General features: G+C 38.2%; 1 protein-coding gene across 2 annotated transcripts; it reads left to right on the top strand.

The window, feature by feature from the left end:
* Positions 1 to 477: 477 nt before the first annotated feature.
* LOC124053283 (serine-aspartate repeat-containing protein E-like) lies at positions 478 to 3,323 on the top strand. Of its 2 annotated transcripts, none has more exons than XM_046378350.1 (4): positions 478 to 1,243; positions 1,754 to 1,830; positions 2,219 to 2,263; positions 2,603 to 3,323. In XM_046378350.1, the coding sequence occupies exons 2-4, from the start codon at positions 1,776 to 1,778 to the stop codon at positions 3,295 to 3,297; spliced, it is 795 nt and encodes a 264-aa protein (XP_046234306.1). In that variant the 5' UTR covers positions 478 to 1,243; positions 1,754 to 1,775; the 3' UTR covers positions 3,298 to 3,323. The 2 variants fall into 2 exon arrangements, with proteins under 2 accessions (XP_046234306.1, XP_046234305.1); XM_046378349.1 differs by having other exon boundaries at positions 484 to 1,243; positions 1,771 to 1,830.
* The last annotated feature ends 7,920 nt before the right edge of the window (positions 3,324 to 11,243 follow it).

Genomic DNA, 11,243 nt, shown 5'->3' with positions numbered 1-11,243 from the left:
TAAATTATAAAAAAAACAACAACAACAAAAAAAAACCCAAAACTCTTCTTGTCTGAAAGGTTATCTTTAAACTCAGAAAGGTAAATAAATCCAAGTATGGTATAGACAAAGTACACTCTGTCTAATATACAAATATACAAATAAATAAATAAATAAATAAACATCAAACACTGGTGTCACTTTAAGAAAAGAAGTTTCTTAAGATAATCCACAGATCTTGTGTGAGCAGTTATATGTATGAACTATCTTCTTTTGTTAGCAAACCAAGCTAGCCAACATTATAGCTCAGCTAAGGAAGATATGGTTACTGTCTACATCCTGTACTGTCACGAGCACAAGGTTTTTGTCCATGAATAGATGCAAATTCTGCAACTCACATCAAAACAATCTAGATGGATGGATAGCCCTACTTGTAAGAGGAAAGATACTCACATTCTGACTTTAAAAAACATGGAGACACAGTTTTCGCTTGCTCGAGAAACACTTTCCTAAGATAGCAGATCACAATAGCCTATAAAACTGAAAGGTTAGACAATGAAACTGATAATACTAAATGAAAAGATAATAAAAATAAACCTTTATTTGGAAGAGTGTTAGAATCAGCTTCACCTGTGCAGCTGCGGTGGCTTGAAACAGTGATTGTGTTACCAACCACTGCCTCAGCGCTCTGTTCACAGTACAAAACACTGACCCAAATGGAGCTAAAAGTTAAGGTTGTTCAGGGTACGACACACGTGTTGCACACTATCAATTTCAAGTCCGCTAGGTCGATGATTTAACATGAGACTAGAAGAACTGACTCTAGAAGTCACAAATTGTACACAACAGTATTGTGCAGTACTCAAATGTGTTTGAGTCTGATGAGGGGGAACAACACGATCACTCCACCTGCCTGTCCGGTGGGGGAATCGAACCGGCGACCTTCCGAAAGCAAGCCGATTCTCCAACCTCTAGGCCACGCCCGCCCCCGACATGCTTGTTTTTGATGACCGATGAAATGGAACTCTTAAAACTCCTGGAACTCCTGTGCTTTGATGGCTCTGATGTTTCACAGCGAAAACATTCCGCTGTAGTCTCATCAGGTGTTCCTTTGATACCAACACAGCAGTTTGCACTACGATCTCCACCAGATTCGACGGCATCACACAACGTTTCTGACAAAACCACTCGTACGACGTTTTGACGACGCGATCCTTCAGAAATCTTCCTTTTTCTGCGACCAAACAAGCTTCCTTGAATTCAGGTAAGTCTACAAGCCTGAACATGGCATGAATAGTATTGAGAATGAAAATAAATGATTGCGTGAATTTAGTTCATTAGTTAACTGTTAAATTCACAGTTCTGTTTTGTCTTTTCACAAAGCCACACAGCAAATCCTCTACTGATTTTGAAGTGACATTTTGTTAGATGATTTTGCTAATACACTCACAACGCTGGCATTCGTTTAGTTCAAATCATATTTCTGTGTTTGTCCTGGATAACTGGACTCACAAAAGGAGTGTGTTCCTATTTCAGTTAGAAATGCAGTCGTGTAGATGTGTGGCAGTCAAGTCGTGGAACAGATAATTACATTTAAATTGTCAACACAAATACATAAACTAACCTGCTAACCTATAATTATTTTTATACGTACCTTAATGCGCCATTTTGTTTTTTAGTTGTGGGGCAGACAATATTGTGATGGGCTGAAAACATGAAATGTAAAAGCTGAGCACAGACAGTGCGGTCATGTGAATTTAAAATAATATTTTAGCTGTTGTATCTTTTCAGTTACAATGGACAGAGGAGATGGACCCCACAACGGTGCTAACCACAATGCTCCTGACCTCGGTAGGTACCTCACTCCTCATTTCATACCAACATGCCTGATGTTTAACCCAAAAGATCCCACAGTGACACTGGTGTCAAAAACCTTTAAATGAGGAAAAAAGTTACTACAAAAGTCCAAAGTGAAATATATGTAGAACTACGATCTTGGACACTACAGGGTACTTTTTCCAAGAAAACATCAGAAATATGTTACATGTAATCCATTTGATATGTTTTATATCCTCCATCATTTTCCTATCAAGAAAAATGTGTCTGGGCTCTTATGTGTTAATGTTACAAGGTGTAGGACAGACATGTTGTGATGTACTGAAAACATAAAATGTAAATAATGAACAAAAACAATGTGATCATGTGGATTTAAAATAGTCTTTTTTTGTTTTGTTTTCAGTTATGCCAGACTTAGGAGACGGACCCCACGTTGGCCCTAACCATGGTAGGAACTTCACTCCTCATTTCACACAAACGTGTCTGAGGTTTAATATAAAACGATATTGGGCAGACACTGTTGTCATGTATAGAAAATAGTCAAATAATGATTTCGTGCTGAATTTTAAGATCAGTCAGTAGCTTCTGATCACTGCTCATCAAAAAAGTGCTTGTTGCTGGAGCTGCTGAGGATATAAGACACTGTGTGTAAGGTTATGAAAAGCATCCACACATTTCAAACTATGTAACACTGATTTATTAGTAAGTGATTATTGTAGAAGTGTGTGGTTACTTTTCCTGTCATATAAGTAGTAATAATCAATTATTTGTCTAAATGATCTTGTAGCTGGACCGGTACATAACCCACAGCAGGAAATACTGCAGGTCATTGAACAGTATGGGCGATTTGACGCTCGAACCATTCACTGGCTGCGGTACGTCCTCATCAATGGACTTGTGATGGAAGCCATTGCTTACCTGAGACAAATTAGAGATGAACTGGCTTACAATAATTATGATGACTATGAGGAAGAAGATGAGGAAGATGAAGAAGATGAAGAAGATGAAGTTGGTCAACAGTTTGAAAATGCTCCTGCTGAGCCTCGAGTTCACTTGGAGGTCAACCGTCCCGTGGAAGCAGAAGATCCCCTGCCAGGAGGATCCAGGAGGAATGAACTGCCTGGTGCCATCTCTGACAGTGACGTCGACAGTGATGCTGAGGAAGATGCACCCTCCACCAGCTCAGTGCCTGGAGGATCAAGGAGGAGGTCAAGAGAGGAAGATGAAGGAGATAAGATGAGCAGGAAACGATTCAGGTTCTGGAATGATGCCGTCTCAGACAGTGACGCTGACAGTGACGCTGACAGCGACGCTGACAGCGACACTGACAGCAACACTGACAGCGATACAGACGATGAAGAACCAGTGCGAGCACATTCTTCTCGCCAACTGTCTGGAGGAACCAGCAAGAGGAGAAGAGAGGAGGAGGAGGATGATGACGACGGCAGAGGCAGCAAACAACCCAAACGCCGACGCTATTAGACTTTATCTTAAAATAAAAATATAAAATACAATATTTCTCTATGAAATGGGGTGAAGTAGAGGTATGAAATGTAAAGCATAAGTTGTATATAGTAAATTTATAAGGATAAATTTGACTCAAACTTAAAATGTTACTCTGAAAAATACAATGGAGTAAAATTTACTGTTAATTTTTCAGATTTCTACTCTGTTAAGTGCTTTCATTTAACTGACTTTTATTTTACTCTATGTGACATAAATTATAAAAAAACAACAACAACAACAAAAAAAAAACAAAACTCTTCTTGTCTGAAAGGTTATCTTTAAACTCAGAAAGGTAAATAAATCCAAGTATGGTATAGACAAAGTACACTCTGTCTAATATACAAATATACAAATAAATAAATAAATAAATAAACATCAAACACTGGTGTCACTTTAAGAAAAGAAGTTTCTTAAGATAATCCACAGATCTTGTGTGAGCAGTTATATGTATGAACTCTCTTCTTTTGTTAGCAAACCAAGCTAGCCAACATTATAGCTCAGCTAAGGAAGATATGGTTACTGTCTACATCCTGTACTGTCACGAGCACAAGGTTTTTGTCCATGAATAGATGCAAATTCTGCAACTCACATCAAAACAATCTAGATGGATGGATAGCCCTACTTGTAAGAGGAAAGATACTCACATTCTGACTTTAAAAAACATGGAGACACAGTTTTCGCTTGCTCGAGAAACAGTTTCCTAAGATAGCAGATCACAATAGCCTATAAAACTGAAAGGTTAGACAATGAAACTGATAATACTAAATGAAAAGATAATAAAAATAAACCTTTATTTGGAAGAGTGTTAGAATCAGCTTCACCTGTGCAGCTGCGGTGGCTTGAAACAGTGATTGTGTTACCAACCACTGCCTCAGCGCTCTGTTCACAGTACAAAACACTGACCCAAATGGAGCTAAAAGTTAAGGTTGTTCAGAGTACGACACACGTGTTGCACACTATCAATTTCAAGTCCGCTAGGTCGATGATTTAACATGAGACTAGAAGAACTGACTTTAGAAGTCACAAATTGTACACAACAGTATTGTGCAGTACTCAAATGTGTTTGAGTCTGATGTTATGACTTCGGAGCAGTTATTGAAGGCTTTTGTGCTGTTCCTCAAAGGTTTTCCAAACTGTGTCAGATCTCAGCGAAGATTCTGCTGTCATTTTCACTGTGACATTCAAGGGACATGGGTTTGATGTCCTTTGTGGCAGGCGCAGGACTGCTGCCTGCAGAGAATGTGGCCAGAGTGCCACAGTAATGTCACCTGTCACCGCACTGCCATACTTCGCTCCTCAGTGGTTTTTCCTTTGTGTTCCAGAAATTTCCACACACTCTAGACTATTACTCTGCTATCTGAACAGCAGCATCTCTCCTTGACGTTGTTCTTGTAAAAGCAGCCGTGCGTCAGTTCCGCTTTGATGCTGATGCAGATGTAAAGCATTTCTCTTATTCTGTTCACCCCATACTGCAGTGATAACAGAATACGCTGGTTCTCTGTGCCTCCATTTACACTACATACACTCCAAGTTGTCAGGCTTTATAGCTGTGACCACATTAGCATACTGGTATGACCCCTGACCTCCCGACTATGTGGAGCTGTAGCATGGACCAGCTGCAGCGGGAATCGCTGGGTGTCAAGGAGACAGAGGTTCAGCAACAATTGGAGATGACAGCTCATTCATCATGGCCGAGGTATCCGTTCCACTGAATAGAGCACATTCTCCACCCTAGACTGCGCCTGGCTCGCTTAATTAAAAATGGGAACACAGTAAACAACTTCAATGATTTCTTCTCTTCTCAGTGCTACCTCATTAAAAAAACATACTTTTGATGTTTGGCATCTTTCTTTGTGAATGAAGAATGGAATTGAGCTGTTAATTTCGAGGACATGCTTTGATTATTCTTTTTGTTCTGCTGTTTTCTTTTCAGGGCCGTGCAGCTTGTAAGTGTGTTTGTGTGTGAATGAGATAATGCCTCATTGTTCAACATCGTAAGCTGGAATTGTATTTCCGAGAATGCGCACAAACACACACACACACACAAACACACCTTCGGTTGGTTTTACAAAGACTGACTGTTTAAGTTGCACAAAGCTGTCTAGTTTCTGGAATAGGTGCTGAGTAGTTGACTGGTATATTGATAATTTGCTGAACTAATGTTAGCTGCAGAGTAGCAACAGTATCATATGTTTGCTAACATTAGCTAACATTAGCCTAAAGGTGCACCAGCAAAAGAGTATGAGTAAACATAAACATGAATTAACATTAACAACACTTTTTCATTTGTGAAAGGAAGAAAGATTGTGACATCATATCCTCAAAAGTTGATAGTTTCACTTTAAACTCCATTCACCCCAGATCTCCATATTACAACAGTTAAAAAAAATTTGGCTTACTTCCTCATAAAGCTGCCTTATAACTGATTTGGTGATTAGAAGGTGAAATTATTTAACCATTTACACAGCTCTAGCTATTTTAAAGTCTTTAACCACCTACACCACATATATAATAATTCTAACTGAATTTCAGTGACTATATTTCAACATGTACAACATTATTAGGACCTAGGACACTGAAATATTGTAATTTTAATGCTGCTTGCAATTGCAAATCACTAATTTAGTTCTTCCTCAGTGTAGTTGGCTGTTTTAAATTTAAGATTTTGTTTTGGCCATTCTAACAAGAACACTGCCCCAGTTCCCTTTATGCAGACCTTTTTCAAAGAAGACACATCACAGTAGGAAAAGCAATACAGTTAAGCATGGTTGGATTCTTTTCAGTTGCAGTTTACATCCATGTCTGCCCAGACTCATTTAATATATGTGGTGAAAACTAGATAGATCACGGCTTCATCACAAGGTGCACTGACAATCACCTGATGTTCAAACTCAGCAAAAACCAAGACTACTGCTGTACATCCATTAGTGTGTGAGCTTGTTAAGAGAAACAAAAAATAGTCAGATTCTTTGTGTGTGTTCATGCAGGCTGCAACTTAATTTCATGACAGAAAGTCCACTGCACCAGAACTTGACATCTAAATGTAACTGGTCCTGCCTGTCATAGCTGGGAGTGGCCCACGTCCTAAAATGTAGTACCATTGACCGAACAAGATATCTGCATGAGCAACATCTGTATTAGGATGTGTAATGACAACTGGAAGAACTCTTTAAATAACAATACAGTATTTCTATATATCTATCACTCTGCCAACACATAATATACACTTCATGTTTTGTTCACCAAATGATTATTGTTAATAATTACTGATATACACTATAATTAATGTTGTTATGTTTGGTAACTCAGTGACCAAGTGTTTTAATTCCTAAATCTGCCAGCACACTGGAACCACATTCACAGGTTTCTCTGGTTTTATCTGCTCAACTATCCTCCCCAAATGTCACACTTTCTCTGGAAAAGGTTGCCAGTAAATGTCATCCAGGCAGCCAGAGGTTACACTTCTTCAAAAATGGATGTAGTCAAATAAAATAAGCAGCTTTGTAGGATACGGAATTGAAATGTGAAGTCTGAAACAGCTTCAGCCAATCATATGCAGCTGTCATTTTGTGCTCATGGACACACAGAAATGACAGAAATCTGTCAAAGAATAAATATTAATTTCTCCACCCATGGGAACCTAAAAGACCAGAATACAAAGTTGTGCTGAGACGTGCTGCGTTTCTCATGTGTTTAATGGCAAAACTGTCAAAACTATGAGTTTTCCTAAAAAGTAGGCCATGTTTCAGCCGGAAGCCCAGTTACACAGTGCATAATGATGAGCTGAGAATGAATCAGATCTTCTCTCTCAAAACTTTTAATATCCCAAAACTCTGTTGCGGCCTGACTTCTTTGCGCACTGACTGCTAATTTGTGATCTGACTGCCAACTGAAAAACAGTGAGATCAGGCCCTCTGGTGACAGCAGTGTTCATCCAGCTGTGTTAATGACACATGTTGGCCTGAACTGACATGTTTTATCCGCTTTTGCTTTCATGACACTTTCACACCGAGTGAATCTGAGACTCAAATCATTCAGAAAACTCAGAACTTTACTCCGAACCAGAACCCCTTCACCACATTTTTATTGTTGTTCATATTCGATGATGAATTTCCCTGCTGTGTTCTGAACACATTTCAAGGCTTCCTCTGTGCTCTAGAGAAGACGCTCTTTTCTAAATTACTCATAAGGTCAAAACTGAAATAACATTAAAATTCTACTTTTTTAATACACTTGCCAAGAAGAACAAATACAAGTTTATTTTATTTTCTGCTGTCACAATAGCTCTTCATTAAGTTACTGTATTTCAAACATCACATTTAACTATATTTATTTTAACCATTTATCAATTATACTACTTTTAGCCATCTCATATTCATTGCTTTAAGCTATTTTAGCCATTTATCGAAGAGCATTTGAGCCTTTATCCTATATTATTATATATTATTTTAGGTTATTTAACTTCATATACTTTGAACTAGTAGGGACAGGGCAACTCAAAGAACTCTGTTGTATCTTTTTTTGAAAAGGGAAAATTATGCATAAATATAGCAATAGATATCCAGATTAATTTGAGGTAGAAGTTGGAGTAAGCCAACAACAACACTGCATGTACTCTTTCTTGACCCACTAAAACAACACCAAAGTGCCTTAGGTGATGGAAAGCAAACAATTATTTCAAACATTTAATTCCCTTTAAAGTCCGTGCAGCCTGGTGGGAGACTGCAAAGAGAAAACACTATTTCCAAGTAACTTTTTACTTTTTGAGCCAAAAAAGATGTGGTCTTTGTGGGCGTATTTGCACTCTGACTGACTTTTTTTTTTTTTACTTTTATTCCTGCCCCTTTTGCCCTCTCTTATGCTTCCAATCTATTGGTTGGTCTCAGTCGCTACCTTTCCTTTTACGCTTTCTCTTTTTCTGTCTCTCTGATCGGTGGCCCGTCAGTATTGCTTCTGTCCTTGGGTCTGAAATGGAGCAGAGTAAACCATCCCAGGCATCTTAATCTCAGGTAATGGAGGGGAATTGGTTTCATCCTCCTTTCCTCCCCCATCCCGAACCTCCTGATCTCCAGCGAAACCTATCCACCATTCTAATGAATGAAAGTTAAAAGATAAATAGCAACATTAAATCTGCTAATCTGTAGCCTGTGCAAGTCCATCTTTAATATGATTAAATCCCGAGCTGTATGCTTTATCCTTGCCTGACAGCAGAACTTTGCTCATTTCGACTAAATCAATTGTACATTACATCATTTTTCTACACAGAAACAATTAAATTGTGTTTTGGTGCTCAATTAGCCTGATTCATGAGCAGATTCATGAAATAAAAAGGAAACTGAAGGAAGACTGACTCAATAAGCAGAACAATTACAACACAATGACCTTGAATTAAATAAGAGATATTTTTGTTGTGACTTTTATGATTTCTTTGCAGTAACCCCACCCAGCAACAACAAAAAGGCATAGTTTAATGTTCTAATACAATGCGTACGAACATTCTTGTGTGTGTGTGTAAAACAGTGCATATGTATACCATAGACTATAATAAATAGTGTCCAGACACTGTGATGACACCAGTAGGTTTCTAAAGGGTATGTGATGATGATAACTCTGCTGTTGCCACTCTGGCTTGGCCTGTATGACTGCACTCCAACTCCAAGCTGATTCAGAAATGGGCAGACAGGTGGACTGTAGGTGGAGCTGAGGCAAACCTGAAACTCACACACCTTAACTTCCAAGCCAGCTATGGCTAATAAGCTGGGCTGTTGTTGTGTCGAAAAATTCACACAGGATCATTTATTTGTTCGCGTTACTTGCATAAGTAAATTAAAAACTAAATAAATAAATGAAAATAACCACCCAACAAGCCATATTAAATTTGTTCAGCATTTTCATGAAAAGGTCTCAAAAAGGCACCAACACCACTAACACAACCGAGAGGTCAAGTTCATTGACTCACATTTGCTGAGATCAATCCTAGTGGACGAGTCATGGCACTACCATGCTTCAATCTATGCACACACACACACACAGATTCAGATTTTCAGATTCAGACTTTGTATCAAATTGAATATAATGTATATAAAGGATATTTTACATTTCCTTCTATTGTAAATCTGAGACTAGAATTACTGTTTAAAGTGAATATCCACATTGTTACATTTACATTGAAAAATAAAATGAAATGGCACATTCAGCACCTGTTAATTTTACTGACAAAATAAAGAACAGTATTCACACATAAACTAATCACCTGGACATGCTCTGGTTAATTTTGCTAATAAATGGTATATATTCATATTATACAATATAACAGAATAACAACTCTACTTTTGATCTTATGATACACAGTTAGAGATGGGCTTTTATCACAGCAGGCACAGGTTTGTCATAGCAGGAAAAGCACACGTGTTACTAATAACATTAACAGTTGCTCTAAGCTATGACAGCGTGACAGTGAACCAGCATGAACAATACCAGGACCCTGAAAATGAAGCAGCCAGCCGTCATTTTATTATTTACACCTGTGCTCTTTCTCCTGTGACATGTCAAAATGTCTCCCATAAAAACATCCCAATTTCACAGATTATAATTGGGGTCTCCAGGTGTTCTTGTTCAGGGTTGGAGGTACCAACCATGAAATGAAAAATTTCCTCTTATCTTTGTACTGTCAGCCAAAAAAAAAAAAAAAAAACTCAAAAAGAAAAAAGACCTTATGCCCTCCATTATTTTGTGGGGGTGAGGGTTGGGGTGGTTAATGTTAAACTATTACGGCAATAAAAACAAATTAGCTTACAATTTAAATGATGAAATTAAGTTAGCTGATTAGTCTTTTTTTTTCTCTCCTCGTGTTCCATTGACTGTAGCTCGGCAGGTGTCTTACTCATACTGCTGGAACCTGATATTTCTCATATTAGCTTCACGTAAAGTTTTTCTTTAGAATGAGGACTGTAGATTTTGTCCTCATCATTTACAAAAGAACTACAGTATATATATATATATATATATATATATAAAACACAAGGAATGCTTAAACCAAGCAAAAAAACACGTTCTCATAGCTAAATGACAGAATAGGTGGTTTGCCAATGATTCCCAAAACGAAAGTCGGCAACAGGTGTACTTGACCTTCGTTGTCAGGGTAACATTAATAAAAATGTCATTAATGTTGTTAATGGTGGTTATTCAGTTGGGTTTAGACACCAAACCTCTGAGCAGGTTTAGGAAAAGATTATGGTTTGGCTTAAAATAGAGTTCAAACAAAGCCAGCAGGTTAAGTTGCAGCACAGTCAACAAAGCAAGAAAAAGTCCAAAAACCACTGGGGGTCAAAAAACACTGGAAGGATTAATGGAACACGAACAAACATAAGGAAAAAAGACTGAGAGACAGACCATGGTATATATGTACACAGGGACTGACAAGACACAGGTGAGACCAATTAAGGCAGGGCAAACAATCGTAAGAGCGGGAAACGAAACAAAGACAGTCAGACGATGAGATGAGCACTGCAGGTAGGACAATCACAATAAGACAGGAAGTACAAAACAGCACAGAGACTTTGTTCTTAGTATGAGGTGTATCAAGATACATTCAAACTGCATTTATAAGTTGACCTTTGGTTTCACACAGGACACAAACAGCTATCTCCTGGTTGAAAGTCCATCCATCCACCCTGACCTCATCCCTATGGAGACTTTGCCGCTCTGTGTTAAACTGTGTAACCTGACTTCCTCCCTTACTCCTGACATAAATGCTATGCACACATGTATATTATGATTTTCACAAAGCAAAAAGTGTTTAATGTGCACACCTGACTGTTGTTGTAAGAGAGATATAAAAAAACATTATGAAACTATCCTTTGATGTCAGTGCTGCAGCTAGCTAACAATTTGTAGCACAGGCCATAGGCTGCAAGATATTG

Source organism: Scatophagus argus, chromosome 21, assembly GCF_020382885.2.
Source record: "Scatophagus argus isolate fScaArg1 chromosome 21, fScaArg1.pri, whole genome shotgun sequence".
NCBI lineage: Eukaryota > Metazoa > Chordata > Actinopteri > Scatophagidae > Scatophagus > Scatophagus argus.
Note: the sequence above shows the minus strand (reverse complement) of the source record. Positions and strands in the feature narration are given on the sequence as shown.